At 39.3% G+C, this 20,756-nt stretch overlaps 1 protein-coding gene across 7 annotated transcripts in view; it reads left to right on the forward strand.

The window, feature by feature from the left end:
• Positions 1-20,342, forward strand: part of ANO4 (anoctamin 4) — a 377,561-nt gene extending 357,219 nt beyond the window's left edge. For all 7 annotated transcript variants that reach the window (XM_079141368.1, XM_079141366.1, XM_079141367.1 and 4 more), the window contains 6 exons: positions 1,787-1,939; positions 3,198-3,345; positions 9,334-9,453; positions 15,166-15,271; positions 17,296-17,491; positions 19,583-20,342. In XM_079141368.1, coding sequence (XP_078997494.1) covers positions 1,787-1,939; positions 3,198-3,345; positions 9,334-9,453; positions 15,166-15,271; positions 17,296-17,487 — 719 coding nt within the window. In that variant the 3' untranslated portion in view covers positions 17,488-17,491; positions 19,583-20,342. The remainder of the gene's footprint in view (positions 1-1,786; positions 1,940-3,197; positions 3,346-9,333; positions 9,454-15,165; positions 15,272-17,295; positions 17,492-19,582) is intronic.
• The last annotated feature ends 414 nt before the right edge of the window (positions 20,343-20,756 follow it).

Below are 20,756 nucleotides of genomic sequence, written 5' to 3' on the forward strand. Positions count from 1 at the left end.
CTCTTCAGTGAGGCTTATGTTTTTCTGTCTAAATAAATATCCAGTACTCTAGTGATCGTAAGAATTATCTCTGCCAGCGTTATTTCCACTTGATAGGTTTGTGTATGTGTTGTTGTTGTTGTTGTTGTTGTTGTGTTGTTTGGTTTGGTTGGTTTTTGCTTTCCTGGTCTTTCTTCATTGTAATTACATGTCAGTCACTGAACCAGCATTACTTGGTATCTGTCAAGTTTCTCCCGTACACAAAACCACTGTAGGGAGTACATGGAAAATGGAAAGACAAAGAAGTCTCCCTCCCTACCTGATGAAGGCCAGGGCAGTGGGGAAAAGACACACAAAGAGCCGTAAACTCAGAATGAAGTTCCTTGCATGGTGGTGAGAAAAGTTGTGGAAGCCACATGAGGCAGTACTACCAAGAGGCTCCAGAAGAGGGCACATCTGAGCTTACCCCTGAAGGAAGAATGGACTTTCATCTGAGTGTCAACAGGAATATTTAAGTGTATGATGTGTCTCCACAAAACGGGAAGTGTAGTGTGGTCAGAGTTTGTTTGGGAAACTTGTCTGGGCACAGGGTACTACATTTAGACATAAGACTTGGAAGTTTGCATGGAATCAAATTATCGAGATCCTTGAATGGCATGGTGGAAATTCAGGATTTATTCTGCAGGCAATGAGAACCTACTAAAGTACTTCATGTAGGGAGATGATGAGCGATGGACTTGACCAACACTTTAGGCACACTGACAGTGCTGAGATGGGGGAAAAGGGCAAAGTTTGGAGGTAGATAAGCCAGTTAAAAAATCAATCTGAACTCAAGTGGGGACAGTGGAATAAGAGGAATAAAGGAGAGACATTTTTAAAGAGTAACTGTTGGGACTTGGAGACTAATGATTCTTAAGGCTGAGCTCGCCAAGATCTAGTTTTTAATTCAAGAAGACTAAGGGGAGGAGGGACATGAAAGGAAAAGTGCTCCCTACCAGGGCTATGTGACAGCAGGATGTCTTATTGCTGGTGATGTTACCTCTGATCACATGGGTCAGGTGATGTCTACTAGATTGCTGAAATGTGAAGATACTCTTTTGCCCTTTGTAATTATTATGTTATCAAATATGAGATACTTTGACTCAAGAAATGTGCTATTCAATATCCTTGAATAATGTGGTTTCAATATCCTTTCCTGGTGATTTTTCTATTTTCATCATTCTTTCTATGTTTATGAATTAGAATTCTACCATGAGGAACAGCCACCCAAATCCCCCCTTTATTGATTATTTATTTGGAATTGTTTGTATATATATCAATATCTTTGTCAATATAGACTTTATAAACCAATGATATCACTCATTTTGTTGCACAAATGGTTCTGGCTTTGGCCCCTGGGAGTGCCTTCAAGTTCCTTCTGTGTCCTGTTGATGTGTCCCCAGAATTTACTGAATGCTTCCTTACTCTCTGGCATCACAAGATATCCCAGCCTCATGTTGTATTTTTCTACCACAATTTAGGAATCAAAGTGTCCACCAAGGAGCCCTGGTTCTTTTTATTAAAGAATGACATTTAGAAAACAACTTCCGGGTCCTAAGCATGCTTCCTGTTCCCAAGGATGCCATTACTCCCAGCCCTAAGAAGTTCCCCTTTGTCCAATGTCTTGGTCATCTTTCTGCAAGTGATGGCCCCTGTGCTTCTGGATCACAAAATATCATTTAAGACAATGACATATTCAGATAATTTCCTTTTGAAAACAATAATGGAAAACCAACATTTCTGTTCTCCTTCCATTTTTCTTCCCTAGTTCTTCAGTTTGGATTCACAACTATCTTTGTGGCAGCTTTCCCCCTAGCACCACTTCTGGCCTTACTGAATAACATCATTGAAATTCGACTTGATGCTTACAAATTTGTCACACAGTGGAGGAGACCTTTAGCTTCAAGGGCCAAAGACATCGGTAAGTTGGATTTGGTCATTTAAAAAAAGCTATTAGCCATCTTGTCGATAAAATTTTAAAAGTCACCTACTTTAGTTTTTTTGTATGGTTTCCATGTGAGATGAATCAACTAATTTTATGAGTTTTAAATAATATCAGATTAGAAGTAAAGCTGCCCTATTTGGAAATTTATAATTTTCATTGCTAGAGAATTTGTGCCTAAATAGAATCTCAATTTGTGTGTGTGTGTGTGTGTGTGTGTGTGTGTGTGTATTTAAATCTAGCTCAAAACTTTAGAATCTAAAATTTTGATTCCTTATCACTTAACGTTTTAAATAGATCTTCCAAGGGGGAAGTGCTAGGGAGTGAGATTGGCCAAATTTTATTATTGTATTGTGTGCATGTACAAATATGTAACAACAAATCCCACCACTATGTACAACTGTAATGCACCAATTAAAAAAAAAAAATGGGAGAGGGGGCTGGGGAGATAGCTCAGTTGGTAGAGTGCCTGCCTTATAAGCACAAGTCCCTGGGTTCAGTCCCCAGCACTGCAAAAAAAAAGAAAAAAAGATGTGGGGAAAAAAATAGTTCTTCCACTTGCTTAACTTGGTTTTGCATTTTTCTAGTGTTTTCCTGATTCACATGAAATATAATCTAGTTTTCTAAAGGCAGAAATGAGCATTGGTCTTTGACCAAAGATGCTGCGTTGAATCAGGTACAGTCTTCTTGAGCACTAAAATTAAAAACTGTCTTTTATTCATTTGTGCATCCAGTGCTGAGGCAGAGCAGGCAGGCACTCAGTCAACCTGTGGGTTGGAAGAGAATTGAATACAGACATTCTTGCTTATAGTGGGCTTTTAACCTCCATGTGAAACTACCTCACATTCAGTGAGCACCTGCTCAGCTCTGTGCCTCAGGAACTGGGCCCCCAAAGATGAACTGGAGAGATCCTGTCCATACCTATAAGGAACTCCCAGTCTGGTGGCAGCTTGATATCATCTGCGCTCATCTTATTGAATTGTTTTGGTGCCTTATCATTGACCAGAATTCTCTGACTTATATTTGATCCTGCCCATTAAATCATGAGCACATGGGCACTTTCTCAGAAATTCCATAAATGCCAAGGTGTTTGGAAGCATAAATTCTTACTCCTAGTTTCATTTGTCAGTATTTTCTAAAATGATGAAAGGTCATTGAAAACAAATTATCCTCATTTGCTTTCATTCTTATTTCCTCTGATATACGTGGAGCTAATACCACATTTCTATTTGAATAGGAATTTGGTATGGAATTCTTGAAGGCATTGGAATTCTCTCTGTTATTACAAACGCATTTGTCATAGCGATAACATCTGACTTTATCCCTCGCTTGGTGTATGCTTATAAATATGGACCCTGTGCAGGCCAAGGAGAAGCTGGGCAAAAGTAAGTTGGCTGCGAAACCATTTTGAAATCTCCATTTCTTAGCCTTTGTGTGGTGTTGGACACTGAGGGAGAAGCCTTTGCCCTGGGGTATGTGGCACACAAGCCCTGACAATAAGGCCTGTGGTGGGGGAGGAGAAATTATGATGTAATTACACTTCCAGCCAAAAAGAAGAACAGATCCCAGATCTACTGAAGGGCTGATGATCCAACAAGTCAGACAGGTTTAAGATGCAATTCAATGCAAGAGCAGCAATTAATCATTTTCCTCATCCTCTGACCTCTGATCTACTAAGGTGTGTGGACAAAAATGTGTTATATGATGCAGTATATAGTTATGACATTATTATTAGTTTGTAGAAGGGTAGTTACTCTCTGATTCACATCATATCATTATATGTAGACTGCAAGTTTTAAATGGGAACTCTGAAACTGTGCACCCAACTACCCAGTAGGTATTCAATTTATATTTGTGGAATAAATAAGTTAATTTTTTTTTTTTCCTAACCACCAACCTGAGCAGCGCCTGTATTTCTTCAGTCAAATTGGGGCACAGCCCTGTTTGCAAAGTCAAGGCACTATATATGTGATAGGATAAAACCTAGGCAACCTTGTAACATGTTACCTTGCTTTCATTTCTGTACTTAGGAAAAAGTACAAGAAGTCTTAACATACTTTCAAAATCCCTAAAAGAAAACTGGTGGAATGAGGCAGACATCATTACCCTATGTACATGTATGATTACATGAATGGTGTGAATCTACATTGTGCACAACCCTAGAAATGAAAAGATGTATTCCATTTGTGTACAATGAATAAAAATGCAGTCTGTAAAAAAAAAAAAAAAATTAAATCTAATTCTTATTTTGGAATCGTAGGTTAGAGTGGAGCATGTTTTAGTATTATGAGTTCTTCTCAATGCCCAGAAGTCTCACATGGGCTGCTGCCTACTACTAAAAGCAGCCCTATCTCCTGGTTTACTAATCTGAGCCAAATAAATGTGTCCATCAAAGCCACTGTAGTTGGATCAGCCCAAAGAAGTAAAGTGCCACCAAATCAAGTCCATTGAATTATGCATACCTGGCCTGGGTCCCATTTCATTATTAATCCTGCATAAATGCACTAAATCATGAATGATTGAGAAATGTAATTAAACTCACAATCCAGCTATTTGAAGAGACTTCTGTGAGTTTCTTTACTACCATAACCACGTGGCCATGATATAATAATTATCTATCATCTTCGAGTAAGCATACCATCCCATTTTAAGAGAGATTGAAAGACACAGACTATACCACCCAGGCATTTCTTTCTAATCATAACTGTTAACCTTCTCTGCTTGACTCGGCCTGAAAAAGCTTACCTTTATTCAAGCTACTTTCACATGTTTTGCATTTGATTCTTAAAACAGCTCTGTGATTGGGACATGCATAAATTATCCTCACTCTGAGGAGCAGGAAAAGATTAAGGGAGGCTAAATGCAGACTCAGAAGGCAGAGTCGCTGCTGAGGCCCACTCGGAGTTAGAGCACACTCACAGAACTCCATCTGGGCTGCACAGCCCTCCCCACATACCAAGGGGACATGGTCATCTGGCTCAACTAACCCCTAGGGTTTAGGTCTACACTGTTATTTCGATTCTTTCTCAATTCCGATAATGGTGAAATCTGTCTTGTTTTTCCGGAGAAACAAAAAATAAAATGGGCACATTTCTGCATAGACAGAGTAAGTGAAAACTTTTAGAATTTAGCAATCTGCTAGGCAATGTTCATGATGATTAAAATTTACCTAATAGTCTCCTTATTTCAGTTTTATTTGGTTCCTCGGGCTTTAATTTTCTTTGTAAGCCAAGATTAACTTAAGTGCCCTCTGCCACTTTGGATTTATAGATCTGCCTTTTTAATCCATTGGTCATTTTTCTTGTTTTCAAATAGTTACATTTACATATGTTTCTTCATGAATCTTATTTTCTGCCCCAGCAGCAACTCTATTACTTTTCAGGACTTTTTCTTCTTTTTCCAATTTAAAAATGCTTTAGAAATGATTGAACTTAGTAATAGCATTGTCAAATTTTACAAAGTCATAGGTTTGGGGGATAGGATGTGCAGTTATAGTCAAATCCACTTATGATTTAATCCAGTTATAGAAATTGCGTATTTCAATTTAAATTGAACCTCAAGCAAAAGCACTCCATCCAAACCAATCTCCTTGCCTCTCTCCAGAACTTGAGGTTCCGTCCGGGCCTCCTCCTTACTGTTCTTTCGGTCCTCTCTGGCTTCTCCACAGATGAAAATTTCACTCATGCCCAACGTCCTTTGTTCACATACTCCCGGGCACGCACCTTTCATTTTGCCTTAGGTTGTTCCTGCCTATTTTGTGGGGGGTATTGTCCCCAACCACAGTGTAAAGTACTTGAGAACAAGGACTACATCTTTTACACCTATGCCTTCCAAGCACGGTCTCTCTACTGTCACAGATGCTCAGCTATCAAGTCTTCAGTAGCTTCACTGTGAGAGGAGGCGGGGAGACAGTCTCATTTTTTAATCAGGTCTTAAAATAAATGGTTGGGGGCAATGTTCTATACACCCTGGGTACACAAAATTTTTTCATATGTTTTATTCTGTCCTCCAGGAATAGTACTGCTCTTCAGCTATAACTTAGCTAGGTTGATTCTACCTCAGACTGCTCATTGTTGACAAAATGAGGTCACCTCCTCTTTCAGGGTATCTTCACTTGAGTCCTTTAGAAAGGAGCTTTAAGTACTCTGAGCAGACATCCAGAGGCAAAAATTATGAAGTAAACAATAAAATCATTCTGCAGATCAGAGTTAAAATTTTAATTTTCAAACTAAATAATTTTCCAGGCAGCACAAATAACAAATTGGATTTTTTTTTCTCCCACTGAGTGTAATAAACTCATTACTTCATTATCAGGAAGACATAAGGTAGTGTTTTTTGGAACATTACATGAAGATAATGCAGGTCTTAAAGTTCTCAAGAAGTATATATCTGAAAACAATGCCCTTAGTTCACGAGGTAAATCAAAGCTGATGTTCCCATAGAAACAAACAGTGGTCTCATAAGGATTTAGAGTCTAGATCCAGGACCCAGTGCTCAGATATGCACAGAATTAGCTACAATTATATTGCTTAATGAATAATAAGTAACGTATTTATACAAAGTCAGAATCACTTAAATAGGTTGATACCATCGCCGTTGTCAAAGTAGTGTTTTAAAAGATAAAGTTTACTGTGCAGAGGTCTTTCTCGTCTCATACATAATGCCAGACATTTTATTGCAACAAATCAGAAGTTGCAATAAAATCAGAACTTTCTTCCATCCTCATTTCATTAGCCTGAGAACCTTTATCTATAAAGCATGCTAGACTTTAAATGCATAAAACCAATCTCATTTCCCCTAGCTTTTTCAACCTTGGATTCCTACCCCCAGGGCATTGGTGCCACAATATCTAAAATCTCAAAGGAAAGTTTGGTAGCATAATTCAAAAACATTCTGTAGCAGAGAGTTTTATCTGAAATCCACAAACTCTAAAGTCAACTTCTGTTCTTTTTCTTAAAACTGGTGATAATGATCACTGGTCCATCCCTTTCCTGTATATTAAAGGATTGAAAACAATAAGGAATGAATGTTTTTAAAAGCTGAACTCTTACATTTGAAGTTTGTTTTGTTTTTGTTTGTTTGTTTTGTGTGTGTGTGTGTGTGGTACTGGGGGATTGAACCCAGGGACTTGTGCATGCTAGGCAAGCTCTTTAACACTGATCTAAACCTCCAGTTCTCACATTAACATGAATGTGATGTTTTCAGAAGTTACTTGAAACAGATATGTTTCCTAATTCAAACAATGCTACTTTTATGTAAGACATTTTCTGAATCTCTTTTCTTGAAAATGCCTTCAGAGCCTGTCTACCTGCCCTTTAAGAACAATGAAAAAATTAATTGTAGGAAACTCTTCCTTTGCCTGATATCTTTTTTTTCTTTTTCCATCTTCTTTTTGGCACCATTCACTTCCCCCATGGCATCTGCTGCTGCGTGGGGCCCTTCTACTCTAACAGTAGATCAGTGAGTTGACCCATGGAGACCACCAGCTGGACAAACACAGAAAAAGTGTGGGAAATCTCATTTCCCTGAGTTCATGATAGCCTCAACTGTTTGATGTTGGCAATAGCTAAGATTCTACTGTGGTGAAAAGAACTAGCAAGTTGCCTAGACAGCTCAGCATGAGCAGACAGCCCCTTGTCTTCCCTGACCATGGAAAGACTTCACATTCCTATACAAGGTTCACCTCTGATTCTTTGCACCCAGTTTCAACCTGGGCTTGTGACTAGCATTATAAGCTTATGCTTAATATATAGGTTCACAGATTTATGCTCTTTGCTTTTGGGGATGAAGAATGAAGGATACTGTTCATGGGACAGGCATTCAATTTAGATTTTTGTCATTAATATTTTTAAACAGAGCAATAGACAGCAGCTTTAATCTCAATCAAGCCTCAGGGCTGCTTTGTGGGATCAGAGTGCAGGAGGTGTCAGGAATATTCCATCTCAAGGCTGGTTCTGTTTGGGGTCAGTTTCCAAAGCACCTCTCTTCCCATTGCTCAGCTCATGAGACCACTCGGCTAGTCTCTGTATTTCCTAATACAGCCCTGTGACAGCTAATAACCATCAAGGCACATGTCAAGCTCTGGGCAGTTCATAGATGAGGAAGCCATCATTCCAAACAGCCTTCAAGTCAAGGGAGGGGTGGGTGGAGGCCTGTTACACACCCTCTGACCTTTTGTTTAACCTGTGAGTGACTTGACAGATGGGGCTTTCAGCTCCGCTGGTTTTTTATTTCTTTAAGGCCATGATAAAGCCAGTGATTTGTCTCAAGCAAGACAACATACAGAACTGCTCACATCACCATTTTGGCTTAATGTCTGCAGCTCAGGATAATCACATCAGACATGTTAATGAAGAGAATCAAGACTATGATTTATTTAGTCAGTCAGTAATTATTTATGGCCCTCCCGTCAGGTGTGAGAAATAAATAACATGAGTAATCACCACTCATATTTATCTTGCTAGAGGCTAAGCACTGTAGCACATACTGTATGTACATCATTTAATACTCACATTGACCCTCGAAGGCAGGCACTGTGGTCACTGAAAGGAGTTACATGGGCTGGGAGTGTAACACAGGGGTGGAGCACTTGCCTGGCAAAGTGCAAGGTCCTGTACTCCATCCCCCACCGTCCTCCCCACCATGCACACAGCATAACTTGTCAAGGTTATGTGGTTAGAAAGCAGCAGAACTAAGATTTGACGCCAAAGTCCAAAACTTTAGTGCTGTAACATGTTGCCTCCCAGCACTAAATGAAAGTAATGAGTCGTTCAGAATGGGAAGATGAGGAAGTCTTTCCAGAAGGGGTGATGTTTCAACCGACCATTGAAGGAGAAGTATCACTTTCACTTGTAAAGAAAAAGTGGGGGATTTCAACAGAAAAAACAACCTGAGCAGAGGCATGAACGCGTACGATGGATTCACAGTGTAGCAGCATGACTGGCAATAATCAGATGCGAGTTCTGGGTGGGTGGGGGACCATGTTCTGGGTGTTCTGAATGAGTTCCTTCATTTTTAGAGAAGGAATGCATTTGTGGATGTGTGTATCATCAATGAGAGGGGCTGTGAGTTACCTATGGATTTATGCCCATTATGGGATGCTGCCTTTCTCCTATTTTGCTGAAGCATTGATGGGGGGTCATGACGTTCTCTGTGATGATTGCACAAAAGGGAATAGAAAAAAAGAAATGACCTGCTCCTGGTTCAACATGTCCACGGCTTTTCAGTAAATCCCCAGCTTCGGTTCCTGTGACAAGGCAGGGCCAGCTCAAGGCACTTGCGACTGCAGGGACTTTTATGAAGAACACCTTGAGTGATTTGGATGTGGAGGAGGTGATCACTGTTCTGATTCTAACATTTTTACTCTCTCTCAGGTGCATGGTTGGCTATGTGAATGCCAGCTTGTCTGTGTTTCGAATTTCTGATTTCGAGAACCGATCTGAGCCCGAGTCTGATGGCAGTGAGTTCTCAGGGACTCCTCTCAAGTACTGCAGGTAGGTGTGGAACTCTGTGTGACTCTGCCAGAGTCGGGCTGGGTCTATGAAGGGGAGATTTTCTTCCCATAACCCTTTCTGGTTGAGTGGATTTAAAATGGTGGGTCACAGCCTTGACTGTGCATTTCTATCCCCTAGGGAATTTAAAAACATCTCCCTCTCAGGCTGCTAACCAAACCAACTAAAACAGAATCCCATGGGCTGAAACTCAGATATCAGTAGTTTAAAGAAACCAGGTGCCATTGAAGTAGAGAGCCTCTGGTTTAAAGGGGAAAACTGACAATCTAGTCCTGAAGACTTACATAGCTGGTCCACGAATTGGCGAAGAGATCATCTCCAAGTGGTTTGTTGAGAGCACTTGTCTTCGCTCATTTCTCTCTGGTCCGCACTGAATAACATCACATTTCCAAACGTCCAACAACTCAGATGTATGAGCAGAGTCCCAACTGGTTGCAGATTCTACCACAGTAGCCTCTGAAGCACATGTTCACTCTCGCTCTATCGACCTCTCTAAGAGGAAATTAAGCTGTGCCTCTTGATATTTATCTATTCAACACTGTGTGAAGAAGAATTTGTTGAGTAACTACCATATCAGGAGCTGTTATTTTATTTGATAATCACATCAACCTTCTAACACAGGGGTGGCAGTATTATTCTATACGACAGATGATAAAAACCATTCACCAAAAGCTTAATGAAGTTACTTGTGTGTAACTGTTGAAATCAAGTTCAAATGCATCTTTTCTCCTACTACTTTATTTGATGTTATGAGAATTTTGTGGATTTCCCATCATGATGTTCTGTGCTTTCCCTGTAGCAAAAACATGAGGACCCTTGGATAAAGGGACTTTGTAATGATCTGTTCTAACCCCTCATTTCATAGAAGGGGAAGCGGAGGACCAGTCATGCATGGTATTTGATTTGTCTAAAGAGACACAGGAAGACTGGAGGTAGAATTCAAGGCTCCCAGCTTTCATGACAGTGTTCTTTTGAGTAGCTTCATTAGCAGAAGTACCACATACTACTCTGTAACACCCTCCCACTTGCCACACAGGCCTGGAAAGGACTCTCTGGGAAGAGCTGTAATACTGAGGTTCCAGCTTAGTTCTTTCTGGCATTAATAAAGTATGCCTATAGGTAAGAATTTTCAGCTTTCTGTGAGTCCAAGCCAGATGACCCTTTTATAAGTTATCCTCTTAACTGCACTCTGAAAAGTGTATTTGCCCATTCTCTTTCTTTTGCCTACAGTTGTTTTCTCAGTGAAATGGGCACAGGGATATAAGCTATGGGTTGGGACATAAAGAAGCCCAGATTGGTCCACTTAGTCCCAGTCTAAGAAACTAGACCCTAGAAAGCAGAAACTGGTTTGACCTTTAAGAATAAGTGACACACTCTATACTTATCCTGTAAGACATGAAGGTCTAATGGCCCTGGGCATGCACAGCTCCAATAGGACAAGAAATCTTAAGAGAAGCCAGATGGGCCCTATTGCTAGGCAGTGATGGCACCTAGTCCACCCCTTTAAACACTCACACCAAATCATGGGTGACCCAGTGACAATCAGGTCACACCAGATGGCTTCTTTCCTTCTCTCATATGGATGAATAAGTCAAATGAAGAAAAGTGGCTGGGAAGTAGCACAGTTCTGCTCCTTGCTGAAGTCTGGTGGGGGCGTGAGCAACCAAGCAGCAGTAATTGATGTCTGCTTCAATATATGTTCCAAGTGCTCAACCAGACTATTTCATAGATAAACTTATCCAGCAAGCACTATTAGAGGCATACAGGAGTCCAAGTATAAAATGGTTCAAAATAAAACACCAAATATTATTTGGAGTTAAGAGCTTTTCAATCATTAATAAAGAAAACAGAGAGCGTTTCTCATCTTTTGCTTTCTGACTCCTAATTCTTCCTATTTGCCCTCAATAATGACATAAAATGCCTTCCACAGATTACTAACATGAATTGGATTGTTGATGCTGTCATCATTAATTTAAATTATGGCTATTTTGTTTAGCATTTATAAAACTGTGCTAAAATAGTATTTTCGGATTTATTCAGTTTTTAAATTGAAGGATATATGTATATATACATTCACACAAATATGCGTATATATTTATATATAAATATGTGTTGATGATAAAAATGATATTTAGGATATTCCATATATACATAGAAAATAGAAACACGGGACTTCTATTTTTAGTCATATAACAGGAGTACCTGAAACAGCTCTCAGGCTATAAACCTCTGAACACGTGGACAAAATTTTTTAAATATTTTCTCAAGCACATCAATGATCTGGGAAGAAAAACTGGTATTCTGTAGCCAAAACTAAATGAAGGCAGAACCCAGAGAGTAGTACACGGGTTATTGTCGCCAACTTTTACCCAAAGAGAATTTGTTGAAGTGGGTGGACTTGAGCTTTGTTTCTCAAAGGCTTCCATGGTTAGAGAAACTGAGAGAAAGAATAGGAGTGACCAGTCCATGAGTACAGCTAAACATATCCTATATAAACCACTATAATACATTCATACAGAAATTGGTCATACAACAGTGAAAATGAGTTCGCTACATGCATCCTGTGACATAGTAGTGTAAAAAGCAAGCCCCAGATAACTATCCACAGTATAGTCTCCTTTCCTCAAGTTCAAAACAAATGAAACTAAATAGGATAATATTCATTTGAATGCATGTACATATATGTCTAAATATGTGTTGATGAAAATGAAATTCAGGAGAGGGGCAGGCGGGGAATGGGATGAAGGAGGAGTACTGAGGTATATGTAAGTTTCTGGTAGGGTTTTAGTTTGGGGGCTTTGTGTTAAATTGATGAGAGTTCTTTATAGGATTAAAGTATCAAATAAATAAATATAAAAATTAATTAAAAGAGGACCATGAATGAACCAAAATTCATGTTGTAAAAATTAAGAATTATAATTGGTTCAATTCTTTGTACCTGAAAGTCAGAATGATGTATAGTCAGAATGAAAAGGATAAAGAATCATCAAGATAGTTTTGAAGAATAGGAGATTTACCTTGTCTTAAGACACAGTATAAAATTATAGTAATTAGTTATTGTGGTGGTATCACATGACCAGATACATAGAAAACAGGATAAAATTGAGACCTCAAAAATACATTGCACAACAACCAAAGATGCAATCACAGAAAAATGCCGACAGTATGATTTCATTTATATAGAGTTCAAGGAGAAAAACCAAGCACTATTTATTTAGGAAAAACCTATGTAGGTGGCAAAACTCTAAAGAAAATCAAGAGGATGATTGTCACAAAAATTAGGATAGCAGAGACTTCTCAGGGTGGCTGGGAAAGTCAGCAAAGCATTTTTAAACCACTGATCTAGTTCTATGTCTTAACTTAGATGGGGGTCCCCAGAGAGTCACTTTTCTGTCTTTCCAATGTATGTCTACTCTCATTTTCACAGTTTAAAAATGAAAATGAATTAATTATACTTGGCACTAGAAAAATAATGTTTGCAAACCAGTCATCCATTTCTTGAGAAATAGAGGCAGCTTTACGAAATGCACTAACTTCAGCCAAAAGGGAAGATTCTGCCTTCCTATATGTAAAAATGAAGACAGGAACTGAAGAATTACTTTCTGAAAACAACTCTGAGTCACTTCGAAAAATTTCCTCCAAACATTAATGCCACTGGACTACTTAATGTCTTTGAAGATTAAAAAAGTACGACTTTGATTTTATTAGCTTTGAAACTCGTCTTCATGGTTATTTCTACAGAGGCAGAAGGAAGTGTTTTCTTTGTACAAGTGCCAGAGAACAGGAAACCAGTCATTTTGCAAATGCATAGTACCACATCAAAAGAAGAGAAACAGGGCTGGAGGTGTGGCTTAGTGGTAGGGTGCAAGAACTTGGCATGCAAGGAGACCCTGGGTTGAGTCCCCAGTACAACAAACAAAACAAAAGGCCCAGCTGACATCTGACCACGAAAACTTCTGCCTAGTGGAAAAGACCAGCAGGGTCCCGGGTAGACTTAAGTTGAAGCATGAACTGAAAGCATTTACAATAATACTTTGCAAAAACATGTAAGAAAAGAGTTGTAGTCCAAAATTTTCAAGTAGCACGAGACAGACAGACTCTAATTTTGTATACAGGAAAAACTGATGTACCAAAAAGAATTCTCAGACCTAGTAAGAACTATTGTGTAAAAAGTTTAAGGAGTCAATAAAGACGACTCTGGAAAAGTTTGAGATCCTTTCTTTTACATACTTTTGTCTAATAATCACCCATATGTATGATAAATGCATATTGCTATTTTACTTCTAGAATATTTTACTTGGACTATATCTGAAATATAGGCAAAGGAATTAACATTTGTTTTCTGCACTGCAGAAAACACAATTCCTGGTTAGTGATTAGCTGTGCCCCACAAAAAATAAATGGAGGTGAGAATAATCCATGCAGACTTTTAGTCCTGAATAAAAAATATTATTTGCCCTAAATTTCCACGCACAGTTATTAGACCTATGAAGAAACAGATTATATAACCACTAATTAGAATAGTATTTTAGATGGTCACCTAATCCTCTTCACCAAAAAGAGAACCAGGAATTTGAAGGCACTAATAAATTCCTTCATCACAAGTATGACTCTAATGATAAAATAATCATGATACATTATTGCTATGTATCCATCCATAGACATTAATAATAATTAAGAAGGTAATTATGATGATGACAATGATGATAGCTCATATTTTTTGTTCTCCTTGATATGTTTCAAAGATACTCTTTGTAGGACATTATTCTGTATCCTCATATGCAAATCAGCATTGACCTTGAGGTTAGAGACTATCTCACATGAGAACCTGAATAGTCATTTTTTTATTAAGATGAGGATTTTGGTATAGTGACACAGCAGAACTGTCAAGGAACCAATAATTCCAGATCATTCTAAATTCCTAGAGCTAATGACGAGAATACTGGATTCAGAATTCATAGAACTTTATGACATTGAGAAGTCACTTTTTAGATTTCCCATCTATGGTAATAGACATGATAACGGTATAGATAAAATAGAGACATGAATGGAAGTTCCTTAGAATAGCACCTGAATCCAAGTAGGTACTTAACAAACATATGTGGAATTTAATGCTGATTCAAAAGCTACTGGAGGATACATTAGGAAAGACTCTAATGGCAAGTGGAAGAAATACAGGGTAAACTGATTTAAGCACTAAGTGATTTATTGGTTCAGAAAATGGGATATGGGCTTTAGTAACAACTGGATCTCAAGACATGAGTGGGATCAGCAGGACAGGGCCTTGCTACTGGTTCTGATTTGTTTTATTGATTTCATTCTCAAGCAGGCTCACTCTCTCATTTATGAGGGCCACCAGCAATTCCAGGCTTTTACCTCTGGTGGTCTTAGTGATAATTCACGTTTCTAACAGATGTACTGATGATGGGTCTTACTGACGTCTGGCTCAACTTTTGAGTTGAGGTCAGGGGAAGGGGCAAGCCCTGTCCAACCCTCATGGATGATTCCCCAAAGGAGAAGAGATACTATTTTACCAGAAGAAGAAATGCTGAACAAGCAAAGCAACAGACATCTAGTATAGAAAAGCTTTTCAAATTTGGTTCAAATGAATGAGGACTATATAGTGGGAATGGGAGAGATTTGATGATCAAAAAAATCATAGTTTGGAATGCAGCTTTCTCTTGTGATTTATAGATACAGAGACTACCGGGACCCTCCTCATTCACTTGTGCCCTATGGCTACACACTGCAGTTCTGGCACGTGCTAGCAGCCCGACTGGCTTTTATCATCGTGTTTGAGGTAAGTTTTCACAAACATTTCCCTTGTTTTCTTTAACCTAATGAAGTCACTAGAAGTCACTAGTAGCCATCCAAAAGGCTAAGTGATGAGGACTTGCAATGTGACTATCTACTTCCAGAGGTAGCATGGTCATATTATGTTGCCTTTTTTATCTTCTTTTTCTTTTCTTTAATTGAAATATTTGAATTTTCCAAGAAATATTTGAACGTCCATTATGATTATTAATAGACAAGTTAGGAATCATTGATTCTAAATTCAATATTTCAGGACCATGATGTTTAAACTTCAGGAAAAATATGACGTTTCCCACCACTATTTCTAGAGAGGCTGGTATCTCATGTCTATGACGTGCTCTTCACAAGCCCTCCAAGGTGATTCTGTTGCAGAAGTTCAAAGATCATAGTTTGGAAGCATTGAACTGAGTATTACTAGTGGTAATGCCATCATGGAATCATTTATACTCAAACACACAAATAAGCATTCATTACCTATGATCCAAAATAGACTTATAAAGTAAAATCTACCTAGCAATTTCCTGTATTATGTGTCAATAAAAATAGATCATCTATTTCCTTTCAGTCTTTTAGAATATTGCCATTAAAATAGTTCACATTCCTGTAACTCTAGTCATAAACGTAAAATTTCTTGAAACTCTTGAAGACTATTCCATCATGCTTCTTTCCTCCACTCCAGGGAACCAAGAAAAGATAATATTAAGCAGTTCTTCCCTGGAATTCTCAATGAATCAGTCCCTCTTTGAAGTTTTTGGTTTTTTTTGTTTTTTTGGTTTTTTTTTTGGTACTGGTGATTAAACCCAGAGTCTCTTTACCACTAAGCCACATCCCCAGCCCTTTTTAAAAGAATTTTTTTGAGACAGGGTTTCCCTAAGTTGCTTAGAGCCTTATTAAGTTGCTGAGGCTGGCCTCAAATTTGCAATCCTCCTGCCTCGGCCTACCAAGTTGCTGTGCCACCACACCTGACTTCAAGAAGGTATTTTTAACCTAATAGTCTTAAATTTTTTTCAGACAAAATAAAGAGGAGGCTGCACTCAGTTGTTATTTGACTTTTCAAGAAGTTTTTAATCTCCTTTCAACATGCTATTACTATTTAAAAATATTAGAGGGCTGGGGTTATAGCTCAGTGGTAGAGCACTTGCCTAGCACACGTGAAGCACTCAGCACCACGTAAACATAAATAAAGGTATTGTGTCCACCTACAACTAAAAAAATTAAATATGAATGAGTAAAATCAAAACACTAGACAAACAGAGAAAAGTTTCTTAATTGGCAGAATTGTATGTAATCTATGTGTCATTTTATCAAGTTTCAAATAAAATGAAGAATTGTTAGCACTATCATTATTTTTGACCTTTATTAAGCACTTAAGAACTATAAAGGGCTTCACATTTACTTTATTGGTCTCCAGGATATAGATGAACAGAAGTGACCATAGTTACAGTTATTTGTATTTCAGGTAAAGAATTTGTGGCAGTTTACCAAAAAAGAAAACGTGTCTTCCTGAAATGAGCATTACCCTGGGTCCATAATTCTTACCATAGAGATTTGTAAAGAATTTTGGCCACCTTCTAAGTATTTTTAAGTCTTATAATTTTCACAATGCTACGTATTCTATAGGAGAGTGAATGGAGGCTCAGAGCAGTTAAGTGACTCATCCAGAATGGACAGACACTCTGAGACAGTGAAAGCCGTTGAGCTGAAACCCTCTCCTGGGTTTTCTGATTCCAGGGTATAGGATCTTCTGGGTCTCCGTTGAATTCTCCATGGTACCTTCCACACCTTCTCCCCTGACTCCTCTTCCTCATCCCTGGGTTGGGGAAGCCCATCAGACCCTGTTGGGCTCTCACCTCTGTGGTCTCTTCTCCACCCGCCTCCTGAGCCCCTTCTACTTCCCACACCCCACAGGCTCCGCTCTGCGTCCTTCTTGAACCCACCCCCAGACCTCCTCCTGGGGAAGGATGAACAACACCCCTGACTCTGTTGTGTTCTCCTCTATTGTGTTTCTAGCACCTGGTGTTCTGTATAAAGCACCTCATTTCCTATCTGATCCCAGACCTCCCTAAAGATCTAAGGGATCGTATGAGGAGAGAGAAGTACCTGATCCAGGAGATGATGTACGAGGCGGAACTGGAGCGCCTCCAGAAGGAACGGAAGGAGAGGAAGAAGAATGGAAAAGCACACCACAACGAGTGGCCGTGACCAGGTAGGGGAGAGGTGTGCACTGGTCAGGGGCCTCCGGAAGGGAGGGGCTGCTTTCAACTCCCAACACAAAGCTCCCTGTTGTTCCAGTAATAGGATTAAAATAAGCTCTTTAGAGGCTTCCAAAACCAATTTGTTCCCTTAATCTTTGCAACTCGATCTTTCCCTGCCCCTCACCTCCTGCTGCTCTCCTCACCTCCCTGCAGACTCTGGCCTGACAGCCATGGGCTTCATGAGCTGGCCCAGGTGTTCCCTGAGCCGACCTTTCTCTCCCTTCCAATCCAGCCTGCAGGTTCTCTTTAGCATCCAGGGCAACATGCCTCTTCTTCTGGTTGAAGTCAGTCTTTCATCTGACCCAGAGACCTTGCCTTCGTCTCCCATTCAGTTCTTCCTGGTCCATGTCCCACATACCCTCTAAGAAGGCTTCCCCAGACCGCCAGCCCATTGACACTCCTCCTGAACTTCTCTGGTAATCGTCATCAGTACCACATGTATTGAGATATATTGGTTTATATTGTTACGTTATGGTCTTTGAAGTGTTCTCAACCCCCTTCAAACAATTGTAAGTAATTGAAATCTCTGGATTATAATCCTTATTCTTCCAACTAGCAACCACAATGTTAGACACAGGGCACCTAATAATTGTACATTCAATGAATAAAGGTTGAATGGATTTAAGTTGAATACATTGTAGGAAAACTCCATAATGTTCCCACACATCCTACCAAAAGGTTGGAAAACTTCCATCCTGGCAAATCAGTTACTAGCTGTGTAACCTTGTATAAGTCACTTAATTTCTCTAGGCCTCAGTTTCCTTAGTGATGAAACGTTTACAGAAGCGCTGTGTTCCAATACTCTGTGAGCTAATATTATTACAGGATTTCTTTTGTCTTCCTTGCCCTTCAATTCTCTCTCCTGTATGTGATTGAAAACTAACTTTGAAATCATTTTCCAAATTTGGTCTCAAAGCAAAAAACAACATATACAGGGGGAAAGTATGATCCTCACTTTCCCTGTAGGCTAAGATGTAGCAGATATCTGCTGAGGTGTTTGTTGTTAAGTTAATAAAGCTGTATCAATGCAGTTCCATGTTAATTGTCCAAAAGGTTATTATGAGTTGGATATGAGATAATAGCCTAGACCCAAGCCCACAGGAATAAAAGTGGTACATAGATGTTGAATGCTCAAGTCCAAAGTTCCCTTTGGCTTCACTAAAAGCAAGAAATGTTTTGCTAATCTGTAATTTACCATGTCCCAGATCTGCAATTTGGTTATGTGACTTGGAGAGATTACTCTACTTCTCTGATTCTGCCTATGGGGCAGAATTAATACACAGATCAAATAAGGAAATGTATGAGAAATTTGCTAAGCAAGAAAGTGCTACAGAATACCAGCCATGGTTTGTATTGTTGTTAAGCATCATGTTGTGGTCTGCTAGAGTCTGCACCTGCCTTTCCCATTCTCTATCTGCGTGATCTGGCACAGAGCATTCATGTGGATTCAGCTTTTATATTTGCAAAAGTTTAGACGTTGAATTAAATAATACTTTAGGAGACATGCTGGCTTTACCCTTCTGGGATTCTGGGATTTGCTGCAAACCCTTGACTTCTACCCATCCTGATCACCTCTTTTCTTAATCTGGTCATTCTTCAGAGGAGAAAGGTCGACTGTATTCAGATGGCTTTGGGTGGGGTAGGAGACAAACATTACCAAAGACAATTGCTCCTCAGAGCTCCAGTGACCAGAGACCAAGATGTAACTGAGTGGCATCAACTACACCTGGATGCTATGCTGGCTGGTAACCAATCACTGGGATTCCTTCTGGCCTCACCACGACCAGCTGCTTTCCTCCCAATTTCTCATTTTTTTCTTGAAAGCAAAGTGCCTGTCTCCATGCCCACAACAGTTGTCACAGTGCTTCGGATTGCCTTTCTGACTCAGTGCTCATCTGCAAAGCAGGCATAATAGTGTTGATGCCATACCTGACTCAATTTGGGGTTACAAATTCTTTGAATGCCTTATCCATGCCAAGCATTGCACATCATTCTAAGTCATTGTGTACAGCAGATCTTGATGTCTTCTTTTCCCTTTCCAGGTATGACTTCATTGCCAGGCCAAGGACCTGAATTTTGTTTACTTCTCCCGGCTGTGCAAAAGCACATTCAAGTGAATCACTCAAAATGCAACCGCAGTGCATGTTGCAGACACCGGCAGCCACAGGGAGACCGGCGCCCAGTGAGGACTGGAGTGGAGTCCCGCTGCTGTGAGGTCATGTTGCAGTCCAGCACACAATTGCTATCTACCCATAGACCATTCTCGACCAAGCAAGCATGCACGTTACGGGCAGTTACATTCTCAAGTTTTTAAAACCAAGGGGAACTTGTATACTGGGCCTGTTTTTCAGCCTGTTTGCTACCTTTTTTGCATTCTATTCCATGTGAATTTTACAGACACTGGGCTAACAAGGGTATTCGGACCCCTGGACACACATTCCTAGGATATCATCATGTGGTCCTAATTCCCTGTCACCAAATGACACCGACAAGACCCTGTTTACAACTTTTTTCTTTTCTTTTTTTAATTTCAAACCTTTCTGAGGAGATTATTATATATGACATATCTATAGCTATGTGTATGGCCATAGATGTATTTCTGTGTGTACATATGTATAGTCATATATTCCTACATATGTACATACAAATACAGAGATATATAAAGTACATAGAAATTCCTTACTTGTAAATAGCCAAAAAGTACTGACATGAATGACAAATTTTCACATTTAAATAGTCATCAACATGAAGCCATGTTTAATGCTTGTATAATGTGATGCAATAAAATTTAAAATAAATTTATGCACATGGAATATTTTCAGCTGGCTGTCCTGAAATTCTGTTGTATTCTCTTCTCATAGACTAAGAGGAGTCATAACAGAGCAGGACCTTTAATATGAGGTCTATCACACCCAACAACACTCCTGAGAAACTACTTCATCCTAAAGAGAAGCTATATTATTTTCTTCACCATCTTTTCCATCTTGCTTCCAGCTATCATCTTTGGATATCCAACAGATTAATTAGAAATCACTATGGAGAGCTTGAAAATGTGGAGTTTGTGAAGGATATCAGAATATAATAATTGATATTTACTTTTATGACCCTGCCTACTAGCATGCTCTGACTAATTCTAGGGAAGTAGCTGCCTACTTGGGGGAGGAGGATATGTTGTAATTACTCTCTTTTGCAAGAGATACAGAATCTATCTTGTTA

The sequence above is a fragment of the Sciurus vulgaris genome (assembly GCF_902686455.1).
Source record: "Sciurus vulgaris genome assembly, chromosome: 5".
In the NCBI taxonomy this organism is placed as follows: domain Eukaryota; kingdom Metazoa; phylum Chordata; class Mammalia; order Rodentia; family Sciuridae; genus Sciurus; species Sciurus vulgaris.